The sequence below is a fragment of the Cebidichthys violaceus genome, unplaced genomic scaffold (assembly GCF_023349555.1).
Source record: "Cebidichthys violaceus isolate CVI_PGR_0920_01 unplaced genomic scaffold, fCebVio1.0.p SCAF_4, whole genome shotgun sequence".
NCBI lineage: Eukaryota > Metazoa > Chordata > Actinopteri > Perciformes > Stichaeidae > Cebidichthys > Cebidichthys violaceus.
In genome coordinates, this window is record NW_027176594.1 from 12070412 (window position 1) to 12093579 (window position 23168).

At 43.2% G+C, this 23168-nt stretch overlaps 1 protein-coding gene across 1 annotated transcript in view; it reads left to right on the plus strand.

The window, feature by feature from the left end:
• The window catches only part of neurl1aa (neuralized E3 ubiquitin protein ligase 1Aa), a 48250-nt gene that overhangs the window by 13158 nt on the left and 11924 nt on the right, over nt 1-23168 (plus strand). The window contains exons 2-4 of the mRNA XM_068727611.1: nt 1123-1373; nt 1662-1983; nt 17162-17890. Of these exons, the coding sequence (XP_068583712.1) occupies nt 1123-1373; nt 1662-1983; nt 17162-17890 (1302 nt within the window). The remainder of the gene's footprint in view (nt 1-1122; nt 1374-1661; nt 1984-17161; nt 17891-23168) is intronic.

Consider the following 23168-nt stretch of genomic DNA (forward strand, 5'->3'; position numbering starts at 1 on the left):
GACCAGACAAGTTGAGAGAAAGTGGGCACAACAAAAGAAATTAAATCAAACCACTTTACCACAAAATACTGGAATGTTTAAACACAAATACTGAAACTTCTGGAAATCATTTAACATCCTAGAATGATGGTATATAACATAGTCTTAAACTTGCTTTCAGAATACTAATTCATCTGGCGGTTTCCAGCTCTGGAAAATCTATGCTCTTGCTCCAGTCCATGTTGATTCTAGTAGCTCCTCGAGTGCTCACACCCCTTCAGCCACTCTCACCCAGACTCAGACACATTTACTGCCATCTGGATGCTTCAATTATCAAGTCAGTCGAGCCTTCCTCTGCAAGTTTGATTGCAAGATGAAATTATTTATTGGGCTGCTTTCTTATATACAGGAATAATGTCTTAATCTCAGTTTAAATTTAGCCAAGTAATGGATCTTGTTATTAATATGTATGTAATATGTCAAACTATTCTCACTTTCAACTCGTCAAACACTGATTGGTCAGTGTCCCTCTTTGTCTGATACGACGCACAGAGGCACCCTTTAGTGTCTGTATGAGACACACCGGCCTCTCATCTAACTCCAATGTAAACCCATCCACGTCAGTATTAGACACTCAGAGCAACGGACACAGTATAAAGAGCAAATAAAGTCTGCTTAAGGCAGAGGTCAGGGTGGCTGGTTGGATCAAACAACGGACAGGTGTCCAACTGAACAGACCATCATATCACATTCAAAAGGGCCCTTCGTCCTGGAACAGTTCCGTGTGTGAATAACTGAGGAGCATAATTACTTGGACATGTGTTGCAATGTAGACCTGCATGGAGATTTGCTTTCCACCCTGCAGGACCCAGCAGGTGATTATGGCTGATTAGCTTATTACTCCATGCTTGCAAATAATCAACAAAGAACCCAAATACAAGAACTCAGGAATCTTAGATTATGTGGTAATATCTGATGTTATTTTCTGTGATGTAAAGCTTTTCATCAAATTTGAAAGAAAAACATCAGACCCTGATATACATTGACCACACCTAACCGGCTGCTCCTTATTAGGGCATTTGTGTTTCACAGTAAAGCTCAACTGTCTCAACTTTGTACTCCTTTTGTCTCTGTCTGGCTCAGACTCCCTGGGTGGCCCGTTCCCGTCCACATCACACCGATGCCACCACAAACCCAAGAGGTGCCTGCCTATCCAGTGTGGCAGCGTTGGTGGGCCCCTTCCCATCAGCCCACTGCTCTTTCATCCAAACGCCAAGGGATCCCAAATCGTCATGGACCTTGCCCAGAAGACAGTCAAGAGGCAGGCCAGTTTCTGCAATGCCATCACTTTCGGCAACAGGCCCATGGCACTCTATGAGCAAGTCCGCCTCAAGGTATTCTATGTCAGAGTGGAGCACTTGAACTCCTTAAAGCTGACAATATGATTATACCGTTTTTATCTTAGGTTTACACTTAATATGTGGAGTTCCTCAGTGAAGATTCATCTTCACAGTGATTGCATTGGAATGGAAACCATTTAGAGTCAAATATTATGTAGAAGTTGAGAGTTGGGGGTGATTTACAGCCTCATGTCAAATGGCAGTCTCTGCTTTTATCAAATTTCTAGGAAACAATTTTCCAAATAATACCAATAAAGCCATATATGGTTATCTTCTCCCCAGATTACTAAAAAGCAGTGTTGCTGGAGCGGGGCTCTACGTCTGGGCTTCACCGCCAAAGACCCCTCCAGGATAAACCCAGACAACCTGCCCAAGTACGCCTGCCCCGACCTGGTGTCCCAGACCGGCTTCTGGGCCAAGGCCCTGCCTGAGGAGTTTGGCAACGAGGGCAACATTATTGCCTTTTGGGTTGACAAGAAGGGCAGAGTCTTCTACCGCATTAATGAGTCCAGTCCCATGCTGTTCTTCAGTGGAGTCCGCACAGCCGAGCCCCTCTGGGCCCTCATCGATGTTTATGGTCTGACCCGCGGAGTGCAGCTGCTAGGTAAGCTGGTTGAAGAAGCATACAATGCAGAGCTGAATTACCAAACAGGAAACAGGGGCAACTACCTCTGGGACCCAAACCCTCAGTGGGGCCTAAAAAAAATAATTTGTGAAAGATGGATTAACAGATTTGCATAAACTAAAATGTGAACGATTTTACCAGAATAGTATATAAAAGGGTATATAGAAGAATATGATGACGAACTACATTGGCATCTACATCCGGGACCACTTTCACGTTGGTGTTCATGTGTGAGGTTGTGGATAGGGTGGGAGATGAAACAAAAAGTCTGCAGGACGAAAATATTGATAAGTACTGCAAATTCACAACTTCAATAAATATGGTTGGCCATCAAAGTGAAATGACTCACGATCATCGATGACCGCCATTGCATTTAGCCTTTTGAGTTTCCTTAGAAGACAGTTTGACAGCAGTGGAGGTCAGTGTCACGCATGTAAGCATTGTGAAAGGATGATTATAGAGGGCCAGCCGGCAAGTTGCCCCAGATGTAGATCCCTATTTTGCCATAACAGTCGTTACTTTATGTGTTTACATCCGGCGAGACTCAGAGACAAGCGTTTGAAATCATTCACGTGTTTATTTGGAAAAGCTTCAAGGAGACTTCAGGGAATTTGCCTTACATCCCAATAATTAAACTGTTCACATAAATACAAAAATACAAAACAAAATGAAACCATTAGCAAAACCATACAACAAACATATAGTCTATAGAAAGTGGATGCAGTGGAATTCAATTACTCCCGTTTACATTCAGTGTTCCAACCAGGTACATCTTACACAGCAGCACAAGTATTGTTTGTGTTCGGACCAATCAGCTTCCTGTGAGGAACTTCTGGCAGCTAGGGGCGTGGCTTAGGTGTGTGAGACACTGAGACACGACATGGAGAGGAGACTGTTGGTTGTTACCAATGACGGCTTTTCAGGAGCCAATGACCTCCTGAAGAGGTCAGTGTAGATGCTGTAGTGTCATTAGTTCTACATAACTGGAGGGTCATTATCCTTATTGAAAGAAGTTTTCTAGTCTTCCGACCACTCAAAGCGCTACATGTCAGGCACCCATTCATACACTTACCCTAACCCTAACCCATACATTGGGACTATCGAGCCGGGGGATCGAACTGCCTTTCCTCTGATTGAAGGATGACACGCTTTACCACTGAGCCACAGTCGTCCTACAAAGTTCCTGCTGCTTTTCCAGACAGTTTTCAACGACGGCTTATCCGCTGGTTGTGTGAAACAAACCATCTCGTTTAGGTAAGCTGAAGATTAGTGGTGAGCTAACTTGACCCTGGGGTGCTCCTGAATCTCCTCAACAGAGGTGGCAAGTGCAAAACCACAGTCCACTGTGCCTCAAGGTCTGCTAGAGTGTTACTCCGGCCTTGGTACCGTGTTTTAGCTAATGGTATGTAAACTGGTGTCCTCCCAGTATAACCTTGTGTGTAAGTGTTCTGGATAGAACTAGTGGACGGTCAAACCTTTTTATTTTTACGTGATGTCAAAGCATCTGTATCTGATAATTTTACGTTGTCACTATCTTTTTTTTTTTCTTCTTTTGGCAGTTTTTAAATGCCGTGAGATGTTTATTTTTGCAGATGACAAAGAAACAGTCCTTTCTAGAGGTTACCCTACCTGTATTTGTGTACAGTAAAGCCTTCCATGAAGCAATGGAACAACAATGAACAAAGGCTATCTATATCTGGCCAATATTTGGCACCCCATGTTTACACAAAAGCATCGAGGGGGGACTGCTGTGCATTATCAAGCTATGCTGGGTAGCTTAACATAGCCCAGGATAGTATGGCTTTGATGTGAGAGAATGTAGACACACATTTCTTTTCCCTGGAGATCCAGTGCTGTCATCCTTCTGCTGTTGTGAAAATAGACCAGGGGTCACGTGGCTCATAGATATTGCAATTGTGTCTACTGCGTTGAGTGGTATCTTCATGGTGGTGGGGGTGGATGTTTAGTGTCTTGAGTATGAGGGAGCCCATATTCTGTGTTTTCCCCTCTGTGTTGGGTTTGGTTCATAACTCAAAGTCCTGTTGCTGAATGTATGTCTGTCCTAATAGATTACTGTTAGCAGCTGGACATCAGATAATGGGACATACAGAAAATGGCCCAAATATCAAGTAGCGGAAACCAACTATTCAGGCTTACCCCCTCAAGGTTTGCTCTGATTGAATTCTGTGTAACTCATCGTTCTGAGAGACGTCTGACCTCTTTGAAACTCTGCTCCAAGCACCCAAACCGGGGCTTCTCCTTAGCCCAACTTAAGTCATTCCTACTGTCTTTTTACAGTCAGGCCATATGCAGAGCCGCCTACAGAGTGGCTCATGTTCCTCAGGGGGCCAACTGACTGACATCTGCCACCACAAACAGGGGCCTGTTCAAAGGGGGGGAACACTACCGAAGGTCGAGATAGAAATACATCATCCAGACTAGACACGGCCCTTTGTGACGCTGAATGGCCAATTGTGTCAGCTCTGTGCATCACGTTTCCGTGTGCAACGCTCCATGAACCTTTCCCTATCCTCGGATAAGCCCTTGGGCTTCCACATCTGAGGCCTTCATCTCGCTTTCACTCCTTATTTTATCTGGCATTTGAGGAGCTGTTTTTCCTTTTTCCAGCCTTGGATTCTCAAATAAACCCGCAGCTCTGCAGGCAGCACATATAACAATAGAAATGATAAAAAATAAGCATTTGCCAATACTAAATAGCCACCTCAGAACTAAATGTTCCGTTACAAATGCTTTCACTTTAATTTAGCTCTTTATTTATCACATTCTCACTCAAAATCTGCTACCCATCTATTCTTTGCGCCTGTAGGATCAATAACATTTCTATTCTCTCCATATCAGTGTTTTTCAGCAGCGAGTGAGATTATTCATTGTGCCTCCTTAGAAATACTATAATCCTCGCTACATAAAGCATGAATTAAAATTCTATGGTGGATTAAGTTTTCCTGCTCAAAGACATTTTGAACAGCTCGTGTATGTAGGCCTTTCATAATGTAAATTATCGGGGGGGGCCTCTAGTGTCTGCATTCAGCAGGGATAGTACTACACACAGCCATCTTCATACCACATGACGTGCTTCTCCAAGCTGTTGCATTATGTTGCTCCTGTGTATCACAGCTCACTCTCTGTGTAGAATTGGAATGTGAAATTCAAAAATGCAAAAAAATGGCATGTGTGAAACCTCACCCTGTCCTCCTCCATGAGCGACATCCGAACCTTAAAAAAGGTAATTCACAACAAAGATAACTAGTCATTGTTTATTTAAAATGTATTTTAAAATAGTGAAAAACACTGAGCCACAGCCGCCCCATAATACAAGATGTCAGCAGTAACTTAGACATCTTGTATTAGGGGTGTGTTCACTCTTCTGTGTGATGTGGAAGCTTGCTGGGTTCAGCTCACCCTTTACTTACCTGGGCAGGTGGTATGTTCCGGTTAGGTCCAATGACTTTCAGTGAAGCAGTGTGAGAGAAGAGGCTGCAGCTTTTTAAAAGCTTCACCTCAATTCACACGTTTCATTTCTGTCCTTTTGTTCCAGTCGACTTTTAGTTTTTATATCTTAGCACATGTTCAGAGCGAACGTTTTGCATGCGACTTTGTATTTTAAGATGTATCATCAGTTCAGCGTCCTGAGGCAGCTCTGAGGTCAGAGCAGAAGTAAAAGAGCAAAGGACGACCGCGGGCAACATTTGAAGCGGCTTTGATGTAGAAAGATTGAAATAGGAGCTGTATCATGTGATAATCCACCCCGAAGGATTCACCAGGGTGATACATCATACATGGCAGAAACAAATGGGGGGGCAGGAGTGATTTAGTGGTTTCACACCCTCTGAGCATGATGACAGCAATTTAGGAGTTTCCCCTTCCATCTTCCATCCTGCTCATGAAGCTGAGACAGAACAAATGATGTGGCATCCAACAAAATTCTGGGCCCTATACATAAGCAGCTTCAGTTTCACACAAGACACCTTTTTGGAAAAAGAATTTTGGAAGAATGAAGAAATCTGAACAGAATGTACCAGTAACACTTTGAAAAAACAAGGTAAGCTCTTTTAAGTGAAGTTGTCCTTTTTGAATATAGGCCAAAACTGAAACTGCTGCCTCCTGGAAGGCCTATTTCTAACAAACTTTAACAATCCAAAAGTGAAAATAGAACCATAGCTTATGTTTTAATTAGACTCTTCCTGCCTTGATCACCATGCTTTTTCTCTTCCTCAGCTCTTGGTTTACTTGGTTTACTCAAGCGCTTTAAGTGGTCGGAAAGATTTAGAAAAGCCCTATGCAAGTACAGTCCATTTACCATTTGGCCTACTTTTAACCCTCTGAAAAGGATCATCTGACTGGCATTAACATTAGACAACTGTCTTTTTCAGTTTTTAGGATGGTAGCCCTATAATATGAATGTTGCAATGAATTCATTGATACTAAACCGGTCATGCTAATGTCAAATGGCTGCTTCTGTAATAACGTTTAGTGGGAGAAAAAAAGTATTGATTTCACTTTTTTGAGGGTAAGACAAACTTAGTTTTCCCCACAGAGTAACCCATAAAGAGAGGCCAGCATACTTGAACACCTCCATGTTTTTATGCTTGTGCCACAAAGAAAAGGTGTCAGATGCGGTGATGTCCCTGCTTAGGTCTCTGACTGTACCTGGCCTTGAACGGAGCAAATACAATATTGCAGCGGTTTGGCAGAGTAATCTTTGGGGCACACTGAAGCTGTCCCCATGGGCTTGAAATCCAACAAGCCAAAAAAAGGTTGTTTAATTTATACCCAATGTCCCAGTCCCCAAGGTTAGCGGTCCCTTGCATGCGTACGCACACATACACACACATCATGCACACAGAAGAACTTAACTTGACATTGGGAAGGCGGCTGAGTTACTGAGTAATTCCAGCTGTTGTAAAGCCAGCAGAACTCACAATTGTATGAGTCAGTCACAGTGGAGCTTTAATCAAGAGGGGCCCAGTGTGGGACTTCCCTGAAGGACGGGAGAATACAGTCTGATTGCAAAGCCTTGAGGCCGCTAACACCTTTCAACCAGGTTGATTCAGAGAAGGGGTTTGCCAGTCTAGCTGTCAAACTCAAAGAATGCAGCAGTTAATTTAGTTTGCACAGAAACATAGTGTCCTCGAAGAGGCTGTCTCTGTGGTCCATCAGAGAAAACCGCATTTACACTGTGTGGTCGAGACACTGAAGTCTGCTATGTTATGAGAGATTGTCCTCAGGTGATCGATTGAATGACACTGTATGTCTTGACAGAAGAAAGAGGTCCCATTGCACCATCTGGAAGCAACAGTGTTTGCTGTCACTCTACGTGATTGGCAGTTGTAGAAATGGACAGAAAATACGATGCAGGTTTCACATGCATAATCTGACACTCAAACATATGTGCTCTTTCTTTGATGTATCACTGCACCTCCTCTCTTTTATGTGGGAGCGACTGAGGCTCAGTGATAGAGCGGAGTTCGAATCCCCAATTCCGCTAGTCCATGTCGACGTGTCCTTAGGCAAGACACTTAACCCCAAATTGCTGCCGTTGGCTGTGCCTGCGGTGTGTATGAATGGGTATGAATGTTAGATAGTCCTGATGAACATGTGGCACCTTGCATGGTAGCCCCTGCCATCAGTGTGTGAATGGGTGCAAATGATGACATGTAGTGTTAAAGAGCTTTGAGTAGTCGGAAGACTAGAAAAAGTCTCTACAAGTCCATTTTCCATTTTTAGATAACCGTGTCGTTTAGTTTGCAGGACACCGATTGTAGCAATGTTCTTTAGTGTAAAGATGACAGATGTGAGCTAGGTGAAAAGGACAACTCATCCTGGAAGCTGAAGTGCTTGATGGATGAAGGCGCGGCAGCACCCCCCGTTTCTTTGTGTTACAAATGTGTTGAAGCCTGGAGCAAACACATCCTATACTAATACTTATACTGTTGTATATGTGGAGCTTCAACAGTCCCTTTACAAACCCTCGGAAAGATCATTATTATCCTAACACATTGTCTAACGACTAACAACACTCATGACTCACGTGACTAAAAACTGACGTGACAATATGTTAAAGTTTACTTTTGGCTTAGCAATGAAAACAAACATCAGCCTCCAGAACCAAAGTCCTGTTTTGTTTGTCCCATCCACCTCCTGTCCCGCCCTCCCTGTGTGGATTATCTCGCTCTTTAGGCTAAGTAATGCTGCAGGTGGATGCAACAGTTTATGAGACAAAACTGATCATGGGGATGGCCATCATTTACCTCCATCATTATGTTCTAAGCACTTTCACACTCCACACTTTAAACATTTGAATAGGTTTATTACAGATGTGTGACTAAAACTCACACTGCTGAGCTGCATCTCAAATGAATCTTCAGGTTTCCAGCTTTTAGATGATGTATCCCACCTATGTGTCATCTTCTGCTGATGTGCTATAGCCCCTTAACATTCACTGCCCCTGCTAAAAAAGACGAAAATGGGTCTATGGAAGAGTGGGGGGAGTGGAAGAAGTTCATGTGGTTGGCCTCGTGTGGACTCACATTTAAATGTGGTGTTAGCCTCTGCTTCAAATTCAACGAGGTCCAGTTAGAGAGAATTTCCTCATGCAAAGGTCCGGAACATCACAGTAATGTCTAAGTTCTGCTATGATTTCATGCCATATGTATTGAAGTAGCCTACAGTTGTATTAACGTCTATATGTAGTCAACAACTGACTGTCAAATCAAATAAAGAAAGTTCAATTGAATAATACAAAATGTATTCGTTTTCAAATTGAACTGGATGAATTATAAATAATACATAATTTAATAATAAATAAATGTTCTTCTCTCATTTCAAGTAAAATAAGGACTGCATTTAAGAAAACTACATAACCTGTTTTCTTTAGCCCACAGCTACACAGAGACTAATTACTGTTAAAGACTTGCATATCTCAAGTCCCAAGGTGTTCAGAGAAACAAACACTTTAAATGTTACTTTATTCTACACTGGTAGAATAAAAAACACAATCAGAATGCAACACAAAGGCTATTTGCAAGAAAAGACCTTTTTTTCCCCTTTTGGCCACTGGCTGTGCCTTGGCTCTCTCCGTACTATGCTCTGGCTCCACTCCGAGGACTCCAGGAACATGAAGTCATCTGGAATGACAGAAGTCTATTAGGAACCTTTGTTGTGTTATCCAGCTCAGAGAGAGAGAGAGACAGACCAGGGTTCCCATACTTCTGGGAGAAACCCATTACTTTTCAGTGAAATGATGATTTGATTATTACGCGCACTTGACTGGTTTGACTTGGCAGGACTCAGCCTCCCAGTTAATAGTAGCACTTATGTACAAGTCCTGAAGCTTCACACAGACCCTCCAACAAAAACACACAAAACAGAAAAGATGGCGTAAATCTGCCTTTTCTGTACTTAGGAAATGTAGCTTTGTCTTTTAAAGACCTCTATGCATCAAGCAAAGCAATTTTATCAGTGTTGTGTTTCTTGGCTTTAGTTTGCTTCATATAATTTGTGATGCATGTTGGTCAGAGTGCTCTGAAGGCCAAGAAGAATAAACTGGATTTGTTTGATTTGGCATTTAGATTTTGAAGGTAGTGTACCTTGGCTGGATGCTCCAGGTCACTAAATACCTTTTTGAAGAGGTATCAGAAGTCAGGAGTAAAATAATTCCCCTTCGAACTTAATTCAACAGATACCTACCATCTCTGTGTGCCTTTCCTGTGCTCAAGAAGTTATCTTACCAATAGTTCAAAGTGTGACGTTCAGTGAAGAACCTCTGAAGATGCTCGGCCCTCTGAAGCAGCGCCAGGAGAGCCAAATCCATATTTACTGTCCCCTGCCTGAGACAGAGGGACATCAGGGGGTCACATGGTGTATGAGTGTTCCTTTATGACACACACTGTCATGGTACTCGATCACATTCACCAGTCCAAAATAAGGCTGCCATATTACTCATGTGCTGTGATTATGCTTCTATTATTATAGGCCCCACCCCCCTTGGTTCAGACCACGAAGCCTCCGTGTTAGGCATATAGGGAACCAATGTTGATGGTGTCATTACACTGTGCAATTAACATTTACTTCATGATAAGTTAAAGCAAACACATTGTGGGAACACTGCTACATGAATAAAAAGAAGCCGGATGAGACAAGGAACCTGAGCAGGCAGATGATCATACAGGATTCAAACCGAGGTAATCCAAAGACGACAAGGCTGAACAGTGAAACTCTGACTTCCTGATTGTTTTTATCTCATAATAAAGATATTTAGATTAGAATTGCAACGATTAATTGATCATTCAATATTCGACTACTACTATTTTGATAATCAATTAATTGCTTCAGTCGTTTTTCAGTCACCATACAGGGCTAATGTCTACATCCGGTGAGTCGCACACACAGTCACCGCATCCACTGTGAATGGAAACATTAGTGCAGCTTTAGGAGCTGCACCAGTTTTCTATAAATGTGAATGATAGCAAAGGGGTGGACATGCATGAGTTGAGGCCTTCCCACCAGTGACAAATAATCAACCTCATATCAGCCTTCCTGCGTGAGCACAGGAATAAAACAGGGGGGCTTAAACATAAGAACCTTATGATGGAGGTTATTAACGACGCTGAGGGCCTGGCATGCTGATTGGCAGGGGGGGAGGATTCTGGATTCTGCCGATGACCTAAGGGACAGAGCTTTTGTGACTTACCGGGCATTTTGCCTGGCTCTTTGTTATGGCCATGTGTCGCCCCGGGAGCCTGCTGCTATTTCCAAAAGCCCCGGGTTCAAAGCCGCCCAGCCCGATCAGGACTAGGGATTGGGCCAACGCCAGGGAATAAAGAACATCCCAAACATCTAGCACAAAGACCCCTCTGACTCCATCTCTCTTCTCCTCTTCTTCTTCTCTCTCTCTCTCTCTCTCTCTCTCTCTCTCTCTCTCTCTCTCTCTCTCTCTCTCTCTCTCTCTCTCTCTCTCTCTCTCTCTCTCTCTCTCTCTCTGCCGTTTTATATCTCGGCTGTTTTATATCTCGGCCTCTCACTCGCTTGGTCGGTGTCTGAGCTATGCGCTGCCTCTTTGGTCTCCCTGACTTTATGCACTCCAAATCTCTCTGGATATCCGTCTCTAGCCTCTGCCTTCCCAGCTGATCCGAACAGTTCCCTTTGCACCTTCTGTCCTCATGTCCTGTTGTCTCTTCCAACAATCTCTCCTCTCCCATTTCATTCCCTCTTCCTAGTTCCAGCTCTCTTTCTCTTCACCTTTGCCGACATCAGATGAAACCCTCCAGAGCCTATGGATAAAGATAAGCCCTGTGAGATAGATTGTGTGCGTGAGACGGAGTAAATCCCCCCCCCCCCCCCCCCCCCCCCCCCCCCGCTCCGTCATCGGCTCAAACCCTTTGCGAGTTAGTTCCGTCTGCTCATGCTAGCAAAGCCACTAAGCCCGCCTGTGCCACTATCCACCTCCCCATGCACAGCATTAGCTAGCCTGCTTTGTGGCTATTCCCTAGTCAAAAACATTTACAGCGTGAGCCAATGCCTGTGAGGGCCAAGACAGACACGCTGCCACCCCCCCACCCCCGTCCATGTATATACGATGGATTAGTCCAGCAGGTGCTTAGTTATTCAAATCAAAACACGCTCTAAGGGGAGAAAAAAAGGCATTCCAAATGGGCTGACCCATAACTCTCACGCTCCCCTGCCTGAACGAATGAATGGTTCAGTCCAACAGGTGCTACATTTGGTTTGAAATTCAATAAAAAGTGAAGAATCAGGTGATAACCCCCCCCCCCCCCCCCCCCCTTTTCTCCCAGACTCACAGTGTCAGCAGCTGCATCCTCCATGGCCCCATTACAATGTCCTCCTACATGAGACACACACACACACACACACACACACACACACACACACACACACACACACACACACACACACAATGTTAAATGTGCAAAATTCTGGCCTTGGCCAATGGGAGGGAGCATCTGTGAGTGGCGGATTTGAAAGGGACCAATAAGACAAAAGGATTGTATCAGCTAAAAACGCAGGTGCACCACGGTTAGCAAGCAGCAGCTGCTGAGCTCACAAACAGATACACACAAGAGTACACTCACACACACACACACACACAAGCTTTTTCAAATGCATGGTAAATGTTCTTCAGCGCCTTCATTCATCTTTCTGTCCTGGAGGCTAACAACACATACAGTGCCTCCATCTCACCAGCCTTTGATGAATAAAGTAGCAAAAGAAGAACACATGGCACACATGCCAATAAGGCTTTGCAATGACTTCTCTTTGAAAAGTGAGCAAGGAAAAGGGAGAGGATGTAAGGAAGGAACGTAAACCCTCGGAGAAGCTTTTTTTTTTTTAAGGAATCAATTTACTGTTTGTGTTCACACAGTCTGCGTTGGACTTAAAAGTCAGAGTGACATGCACAGAGAGAGCTCTGATTTGCGCCTGTTTGGAACCCTTCACTGACTCCTTCCAACATAAATCCAGCATTGTCACCTCCCCTTCCTGGCTTTACCTCTCCGCTCTGTTCTCCTTCCCATCTGCTGTTATCCCCCGCGACATGTCATCATCCTCTCAGCAGCTCCGGTCCCTACCGCATGTCCCGAAGGTGTTGCAACAAAGTCTGTCCATTCGTAATCCAATTTAGGATGGAGTGATGGGCAGCGGAGAAATCTGTCTCTGGAAGACCCACACACATACAGTTTTGTTTGGTGATATAATTGAAATCCCCCAAAAAGTCGGAGAGAGTGGCCCGCTGCCGGCTCAGCATCCCAATCAGCCTCCCCAGAGCCACATTAAGCTCTCTCTACTTCATTAAAGGCCTCCCTTTAGCAAGTATCTCTCTGTCTGAAGAAATGGCATAAATTCAGGAAATGGCAGATTGAGTTGTTCAATGACGACTTAACAGCCATACGTCGTCAGGCTGTGTTCATTCTCACAGCCCGTCGTCTTGGTGCTGGCCGGGGTTTTCATGAAGGCTGAGAGTCCATCAGAGGATTGATAGCAGAGAGAATAGTAGATGAAATCCCAGCTGGTTGGTATAGTCACCTATTAGCCTCTGGGACGCACAGTTAACTGCTGCTCGCTCCTGAGCGCTGAGGTGCTTAATGGTTGATTAGCAGTCTGTGGGAGTCGCCCTGTGTGCCAAAGGCACCGTCCTCTCCGTTTTATGCCTTTCTGAAAAACCAATTAGCACGATTACAGGGCCTTAGTTCCATTAAACATGAATCACAAAACATTGTTCTCTGGGTTAGCAGCTAACATGAATTGACGGCTGACATGACTTTGAGGGAGCAGTGATTCCATATTAGCTTTACAGTGTACGAGGACTCATCAGACAGCATCACAGTGGTGATACAGAAAATCAGTCACACCACTGGAAGGAGATCAAACACTGAGGGGATCGCTGTCATCTCCAGTTCAGTTGAACACATTCGCGGCATGATGCTTCATGTCAGCCACTGTCTTTGTTGGTTAAGGGACGTCTACTCTTAGGTTAACTCAGAGAAGTGGTTTTAGTTAGGATGTGGAGTTCTGGAATGACTGTAGGGCTGGGTATTTAAACGGAATACTTCTTTGGTACCGATTTGAAATGTGTAATAAATCCAAAAGTAACCCATAATCCAAATGTAGCAGAATGCATAGTGCAGTTTTATTTCATTTAGATTTTAGATATAATTTTTTTTGTCATTCATGCATAAAATGTCCAGCATATAACTTTTATTTAGATCTATTGGCAGAAATGTAATATAATATTCATAACAATGATTTCATTAGTGCATAATCACCTGAAAATAAGAATCATTGCATCTTCGTTAGCTTAGAAAGATCCCTTCATATCTACATAGGGAGGAGGTCCTCTTCCATGTTTCGACAGCAGCCCATAACAGACAATGCTTTCCCGACACGCTTGTGAAACCGTGGTACCAGCCGCCATCTGAATTCTGTTGCTCCTAAAGTAGTGTTATTATGGTAGGGTTGGCCTCTGAGTGAAGCAAATGGCGTTGACTCTGATTTGCACTTGGCGGCTCAAGTAACAGGAAAGTTTAAAGCTTGAGCAGTAGCTTAGCTAGCATCCACCAAAATCTGGCAAGCTTGCCATAGTGAATCGTAGTATCGGAGCTCCATTAACAATGGCTTTTTTCATTTGTAACGCACACAAGCTTAACTAAGCGTGAACAAACTTGATTCAACTGACTCTGATCAGCTGCTTTTTTTTCCATCTCAGGATGATTGGATTCAGAGTTCAGGCTTAGGCTCAGACTTTCTGAAACAGGGCCCACAGTGTTCCTGTTTCAGCCGATAATGTCCGTCACAAATCTATCTCCCTTCGGCTCGTGTCCCTTTCAGCTTTGAGGGAGAGCATCAGAAGAGTTTACATTTAGTGGTAGGTGGCCTGTAACTGAGTGGCAAACAAGTGGCCACAATGTGATCTTAATCTGCATTTTTTTATAGGGATTCCTTTTAAATCTACTAATGATAAAACATGGCCAAAACATAAATTAATAGGCTACATGCATGTACATAACTGTTGCTGGTCAGTCTCCTCTCTTGCAGAACCTTCATAGTCAATAGGCTAACATTAACAATGACAGATAAATAAGACCTTTTTCTGAGCTCATTTACAAAAGTTAAAAGCACGATGAGAAGGATTTGTCGGTTGCAGTTGTTAAACACGGCATTCAAAGTTGGCCCATCCTTCCGGGCTCAACGACACCAGAAGCCACCCCCCCCTGACCGTTAAGGTGCTTTCCAGCGGGTAAAAGCCAACCGCAGATTAACTCTCTACTCTTAGTATTGCTCTTGCCTGAAATCCAAACAAGAATGTATGAGTTGAACATCTACGCAAATATTGTGATATAATCGTGAAATTGTTTTCCCCATCAAGTAACCTTATAAACACACTATGGCTGATGGGGTAGAGAGGGTCGTCCGGAAATTGTAAGCTTGGCGGTTTGATCCTTGGCTACCACATGTCTTGTGCCGAAGTGTCCCTGAGCAAGACGCTGAACCCCTAACTGCTCCCCAGGTGCTTCTCAATAGCCCACTGCTCCCTATATATACTAAGCATGGGTTAATGCAGAGAACTTGTAAATGTCCCCACTGCGGGACTAATAAAGGATTATAAAATAATAAATGAATAAAGTAACGTAGGCTTTTTCTTCACTATGCTGTTGCAGTTTAAAGCGTGTGCAGTATGCAGCCACATTTCCTGAAGGCAACTTGGTTGAGTGTGTTGGTAACTGAGTGTGTTCTTAAGCTCCACCTTGAACAGCTTCAACATTAAGATGATGAACATATCAATGAATCAGCATTTATAATTAAGTAATTTAATCTATTTGACTATTACTTTTAGTATTTTTAGTATATTTTGATCATAATAGTTCTGTACCATACTATTCTGAATACTTCTTTTTCACGTGAAAGTTGCTAAGTACATTAAATCAAGTACTGTAGTTAAGTCAAATTTTTAGAAACTTGTATTTCACTTGGGCATTTCCATCTTATGCTACTTTCTACTTTCTACTCCATTACACCTCAGAGGTAAATATAGTAGTTTTTAGTGCACTACATGTATCTGAGTGCTTTAGTTACAAGCTACTGTCTAAATTCACAAGCTATCCATCAGAGTAGGCTGGTCAGAGGTAGAGGTGGCTGCGTCTCCACTATATTTGAGAGGAAGGACAAGAGGAAGCTGATACAGATTGAGTGAAATGTGACTCACATGTCCAGCTCCATATGTTCTGCAAAAAAAGCCGTAAGAACCACTAAAGTTCGCCTGACTAGACTTTCTGCCATTTTACATTTTGGACATCTTCTCCTAAACCCTGGGTCTGATTGATACAGATCCATGGATCATTCTTGGACGATCATTGCCAAAAGTTCAAAAGCTTGTTGTCATCTTATTTAGTTTTCAAAATATTGACCAATGGATTTTAAAAGGGCGCGGCTCAGGAAATACCCAGACCGAAGTCAACAACCATTTTGCCAATCATCACATAATTCGCAGGATTTGTCTACGAGAGCACCTGAAACATACCCTAAAGTTTCATTGAAATCGACCTCTAGGGGGTGCTACAAAAAAACAACTGTTCTTAAACTTATTAAAACATTTATCTGGAGTCAGGCTCTCATATCCTGGTCAGATTGAGGGGCCCAGAGCTGATCAGTACTCACAGAAGGCCACTGGTAGCTGTATTTCATCCCCCATCCTCCCCCCAGCCCCCTCTTTTTTGTCTCAATTTCTCCCCTCCACCTCTTGCTTTGACTGAGGAGAGTCTCTCAGTACCTCCATAACCTCCTGTTGGGGGAGAAGAGGTCATCGTCTATTTCTTCTCCGTCTCTTGTTTCTTCAGTCTGTCAGCCCCTACAAAAACACATGCATACATCACACACAAACACACTCCCACCCAATCTCGGAGTAAGCGGGGGTCTCTGTCTGGACGGCAGGCTAATTTTACCTCAGCCTGGTGGGGGGGACCGAGAGGGAGAGCACATTCAGGGGTGTTATTTTGAGCACCGTGTCGAGGCGTAGGATGAGACTGTAAGCAACCTGAGGGCAGCTTATCAGTGGGAGTAAGTGTGTTTGTATTTGTGTGCATGTGACCACCACTCTTACTATTAGAGACACGTACTGGATGACATTAACGGTTCGCTGTAGAGTGATACTGTACTATGGATTGCAAGGCATGCAACTGACACAAACCTACACACTCACACACAAACATGCGCATGTATTTCATTTAGTTTGAGGAAAGTAATTTGTTCCTTGCTAACTGACACCAGACAGCATTTTCTTGTCTAAAGCTACAGTAGATGATTCAGCTGTGTGCAGATATGGGAGCAACCGACTACTTTAATGTCTTTATCTTTGAACACACTTCCTGACACACTGAGTAATTAGAACTTCCCTACATCGCCTTCAACTTGTGCAACTGAAGTTAAATTGCTCTCCCTCTTTTTTTTTTATCATTATCTTGTTGTCAGACGAGCTGCAGATTCAGCTCTTCTGAGAATTGTTTGCTCACAATTCAGGGATTCAGCTGACTGCAAACTTCACTGCCACAGGTCTGAGGCCAATTGCAAAGCAAAACACAGTAGGACCACTATTAAGCGTTGTTCTCTCTCCGTCTCCATCTCTTTCCAGACAGTGAGATTGTTCCTCCCGACTGCCTACGCCCGCGCTCCTTCACCACAGTGCGCTCCTCCTCTCTCCGGCGTGAAGCTGACGACTCCCGTCTGTCCGTCAGCCTGTGTGACCTCAACCTGCAGCAGGAGGACGGAAGCAACGGCCACAATCACTCCCACCGCCACACCCTCCACCTGGCCTCTACCTCCTCTTCCTCCACCTGCCCCATACCCCAGAACTCCCTGAACTCTCAGCAGTCCTCTCTGCTGCCATCCGCCCTGGAAAGCGACCTCCACTTCCACCAGCTGCGTGGCGCCCACATCAAGACGCTGGACGAGCAGACGGTGGCGCGATCCGAGCACGCACGAGACGAACGCACTCTCGTCTTCACCAACCGGCCCCTGCGCACCGGAGAGACCGTCTTCATCAAAGTCACCAAGTCCAGCCCGGCACGCTCTGGCTCATTGTCCTACGGCGTGACGTCATGCGACCCAGCGGTGCTGCGCCCCAGTGACTTGCCCTACAATCCAGAGGCTCTGGTAGACAGGAAGGAGTTTTGGGCGGTGTGTCGGGTGCCGACGCCTCTCCAAAGCAGTGACATCCTGGGCTTCCTGGTCAACCAGGAGGGGGAGGTCATCCTCAGCCACAACGGCACCAATGTGGGCATGCAGGTGTGTGTGGACAACTCCCGCCCACTCTGGATGTTCTTCGGTCTCCATGGGGCTGTGACTCAGCTGAGGATTCTGGGTAAGTGAGCACCACATGAAGTCACATTTAATACTAGGGTGTTCGACAAAAATATTTCCAGGGGTGCTGGAGCGATTTATTATCGCACTATAATCGATTCAGGAGAGGCTGAGATATCAGGTAAAGAAATGCTTGATTCTAAAGTGTTGTTTTTTTTATCCATCCAGTTGCACCAGCCCGTTATGAGAGCCAATCCGCCCAACATGCAAAAATATGCATTAATCAACAACTTCAATTTTGGGGACGTTTTACTGTAGTTTTTCCAACCACATTTAAGAGACGTCTTTTTTCATCAACGATATTGCATATTTAACAACGCCACTGTTCGTGTTTATTGTCGTGTGGAAAGAGAGGTCGTTGACGAACATAATTCATACTACACTTCCCACAAAGCAACCAATAGCTTCTCTCCATTAGACTTTTAAACTCGGTGCCTCCGGTTTGTCAGGCTTTCGTTTGAGCTCGACAAATAAACGGGCCAGGCTCATATACCAGCTTTGCAGAGATATATATATATATATATATATATATATATATATATATATATATATATATATATATATATATATATATATATATCGGTGTCTGTGCATATGTCGGCCGATAACTAACGAGAAATTGCAATACAGAAAGACCAAACGAGTTTTAAGGACATTTAGAAAAAACATGGTTTGTCCACCAATGAGCACTGATGAGATTATTTTTTAACGTTCCACTTTTTCTAATGAAAAAAATAATTATGATCAAAATAATTGGTTAATGTTACATGTTTATAAAAAATACTATCTACTGATTTGTTTTAAACTCCCAAATATTGATATCAGCCTGAATAATCTGGTATCAGTCAGACTTAACTTTCGGTGATCAATTTGTAGTTTCCAAGCCAAAAATCCCGAGTCAGTTACAGAAGACATTATACAACTATTTTCACAGGCTAGGTGGTATTCTTCGTGAAGAGCACACTGACCTCCATGTGTAAAGTTATCAAAGAACTGCGGTTCAATGAAATACATGCAGGTATTCCTGTCTGTAAGAACACTGTCATTCACAAACACAACTACACTGGGAGGATATGGTGACCCTGTCTCCTACAAAATGATGATCCCGTACAAATAAACTGCATTCTCTTGGATTACAGTCGCAGTTTCAAACATATGGTCAATGTTTTTAAATTGAAACAGTAAAAAAAAGATGCTGTTAGGTTATTTAAAGGAGCGGTGTCATCTAGTGTAGAGGTTGCAGATTGCATCCAACTGAACACCCCTCTCATCCCTCCCTTTCCATAACATACAAACGTGAAAAGGCCAGTGTTTTCTCTGTCCTGTACTGTAGAAACATGGCGGAACAACTTAAAGCTCATGAACACTCTGAAGTCAGAAGAACCACCGAGTGTCATTCTAGTTTTCTTCTAAATTGCTTCTAGATAGTTCCAGTGGATGTGCCTGCCACAGTCCTGCAGCTTTTTTAATCCGTACCTGCTGTCTTTTCAAAACTGTTTAGTTAGTTTATCCGTCTACTTCTGCGACAGCTGAATGTCAGGATATCGAGTGCAGTCGTTTCTTGAAAAAATCTCCCAACAAAAATGACAATTTTTACATCCTAAACACACATGGTGCTTATGAACTGTTCTGTTGTCAATAAATTGAGTTATAATTTTCCTCTGATTTAAAGCAAAATAAATTATTATGATTTTGAAAGTTCTGTCAACATTCACAAATGATTCTGTGGAACTTTTAAACCTCATCCTACCAATATATTTAACAGACATAGGATGATTAACATGGGAGGAAAACAAAAGGAAGTGACAAAGGTTGGGTTCGTAGTACCAGCAAGAACTTCAATGTACTTGATTGCATACCTGCATTGTTATGAATATCATAGTTATGAATATTATATATTACATTTCTGCTAATAGATCCCCCTAAATCCTACACACATGGACCTTTAACTTCTGGACATCAATAAAAATAGGTCAATGTTGACTTACACACAGGACACAAACAGGAGTCTCCTCGATGAAAGTCCTGTTTTTGACCCGTCCATCCACCTGGACCTCCTCCCTACGCCGACTACGATCACAAATTTGTAATGCGTCAAAAACAAACAATCCCTGTTTCCCTCGAAACAAAATCGACAATCGCAGTTTTTGTTGTATGGGAATGTCATGTTTAGGAGACCAGGCTGGAAATGGATATGTGGAGGCAACTGAATAAACAGACAGATATATGATAATATAGTACAACACAGTTGTAATAACATAAAATGTGTCTTCAGAGGAGAACAATTGACATATACTGTACATTAATACACACTTACAAATGTCCTCATATCTGCTTATAACTACATGATGGTGTGTTATATACCATTTTTGAAATATTTTGTTTACTGCTCATAAAAGCTGAATATGGTTTAAAGTTTAAAATGATGCTGAGCATTTTAAAAGACAAAGTATATCAGATGGAAAAGTTTGAACGTTATTTTATCCGCCTCATGTGAGTGTCTTAAAGAGTAATGAGCACACTTTTGTTCTTTGACTGCTTGCTTTATCTTGTGAATAATCCCACTTGAAAGAGTAATTTATGCTGGAAAAAAAACAATCCTTTCAGCCCAGCGATGTGTCCCGGGTCAGGAACCTACAGATCAGGATATCGATCTTCATTTGACTGGGCACACCACTGCTGACACCTCTGAGCTATGTACTGAATTCATTTACTTCCTGGGTCTGAAAATCTATTTGTGCTAAGTGTTGATCGCTCTGACAGTATGCCAATCAAGGCAAACCAACCACGTCTCCCCGTTTGGAAATTACTGCCGGGGGTCATGACCGGCACCAAGGGGTCAAAATATTTACAGACAGGAAGCATCAACACACATTCATAGGATCAGAGAGAAAAGTGGATGCTCTGTCACGACCCGCGAAGATGAGAAACAGGAAGTGTGAACAGAGGTGGAGAAAGGCTGTGGGGGGGCCCGACAAGATGTCTCAGCGGGTGGACACTTTGCCTGTCAGTGGTGTGCCAAGCATATTGCCTTCCAACGAGGTGTGTGTGTGTGTGTGTGTGTGTGTGTGTGTGTGTGTGTGGGTGGGCATTCTAAATGACATTTGTTCCCGCATCTGCCAAAGAAAGTCTTTATTTAAGCTAAACTGCCACACAAATGTATTACATGTATGCATACGAGACATTTTTAAAATGATCATTTTGACCAACAAGCTATTCACCCGGTAATGTCAAAGGGTTGACAGTAAAAAGGTCTTTCGATTAATGCAGCTCTTAAGAGGCCCACAACTGCACCGGCCTTTCAAAGGTGTCTCACGTGTTTGTCTGTGGAGGAAGAGGCATCTATAAATACATCCTGCAATTCTTCAGTGACAGCAGCGGAAAAGGAAAGCAAAGGTTAAAAAGAGGTTAGAGAGGAACAACATAGGCGTTCGGTAGACATGCAAGAGAGACAGATGCTGAAGACAATCTCAAACCTTTCTCTTGTCAAAAGTCTTGAAACACCATGTGGAAGGATGTTAAAGTCTAGAGTAGGGATGTCACGAGAACCAATACTTTGGTACCAAGTCCATACCAAAATTCTGAAAACGTGACCATAGTTCAATGGGGACCAGGGCTCGAGACTAACAGTGTCCCGTCCTTCCCCGGGGGACGAAATAAAATGTCCCAGATAATGCTACATTGTGAACAACAAATCTGTGTTGAAATCTGCAGATGGAGAGCTAGCTAATGTTAGCTGATAGCAGTTAGCTGATAGCAGCCGGTGGGCAGCACAGTCCTGCTTGGCTAAATAACGGGGCTAACAGCTAACGTTCGGAGGTCGCATTGAGTAACATTAAGAGGCGTTCAAGCTCTATCCAGTAAAAGTCAGTATTGAGCAAAGCTACATTATAACCTTATCATGATGTGTTCAAATGTTCAAAAACCGATATGCTGTTGTATATGTTGAAGTACATGAGATTCATTGTTTTTGGTTTTTACTGTGGGATCAAGAATCGTGGAATTTCACAGGTGTTGGTATCACCTACTAATTTTCTGGTGTTATCAACTTATCAACTTATCAACTTGCGAAATAAACACATCGTGAAAAACTGCAATATTGGGATGCTCAATCCTTTTTTTATTGGGGCCTTTTGTGTTTGGTTCAATGTTCAATAAAACAATGCTGGAAATAATATCCTTTCTTTTAGTTCAACAAGCAATTTGTTGTATTTTAGCAGTACTTTAGTATCAGTTTATTTGACATCAGTAATATTATATTCAGCGATGCTATGGCATATTCTCCTCATATTGTGGTGCCCTATTTCAAATGTGTCTCTTTGCATGTTTCACAAGGGGATTCGCTATGTTCACTAAGGGCTAATGTTGCCCTCTGTTAGCCTGACCCACTTAACAACAACCGACAGCAAAGTGACTGTGACAACCATGTCAATACAAATGACAGTGAGCTTCAATATACAGTAGCTGTAATGTGTAGAGGGATCAACTCAGCAAATGACAAAAAAACACTGTTCCCCAACATGAGGATTGTGTTTGTGTCTGCTTGAGCCCTCATTTTAGTCCAGTGTTTGCATTTATGTGCTACGTTTTCCTTTTTAAGGTGTGTAAATGACTCCAGTTGTTCAGCTTCATGGGTTGTTGTTCTGTCTGGGATGTTGTGGTAGATCAGCTGATCAATCAAGGACAGTGTTAACAGGTTGGTCTCATTCTATCCTCTCAGCAGGGAGGGGCTGGGATCTGTTAGGATGTAGGAGGACAGGTGAGCTAGTTCTGCAGGAAACAATATTCTTTGATATTTTGCAATTCAGTTTTTATGCATTTCATTTTCTCTTTAGCTTCAAAAGCAAACCTTATCTTCTTTTCTGTTGCAAAAAAACCCTAAATGTCTAGATCCTGTGTTATCTCACAGAGAGATCACCTGCTTTACTGTTAAATTACATTTTTGCTCTGCATCTGTCCATAACAGATTGCCTGTTTTTTTCTGTGCAGAGAACCTTGGCAGCACAACAACACAGGAAAAGCAGAACAATGAAACAGGTCGGAGGCACATCTTCTTATCAGAGCAGATCTAAGAATTCCCACTGAGGGGTGAATCATTTTTACTTTCAAGCTGCTTCGAATTAGGAGGCACCTCTTATCTGGCTCTTGCAGCTCTTGATCTATTGCTTTATGTTGACTGGAGAGCAATTTAGCTTTTAGTGAAGCTGAATGAGAGCCATGCCTTCGACTCGAGAGTGAGGGATGTTAAACTTGACAGCTTGGCTCTCCCAGTGGGCTTC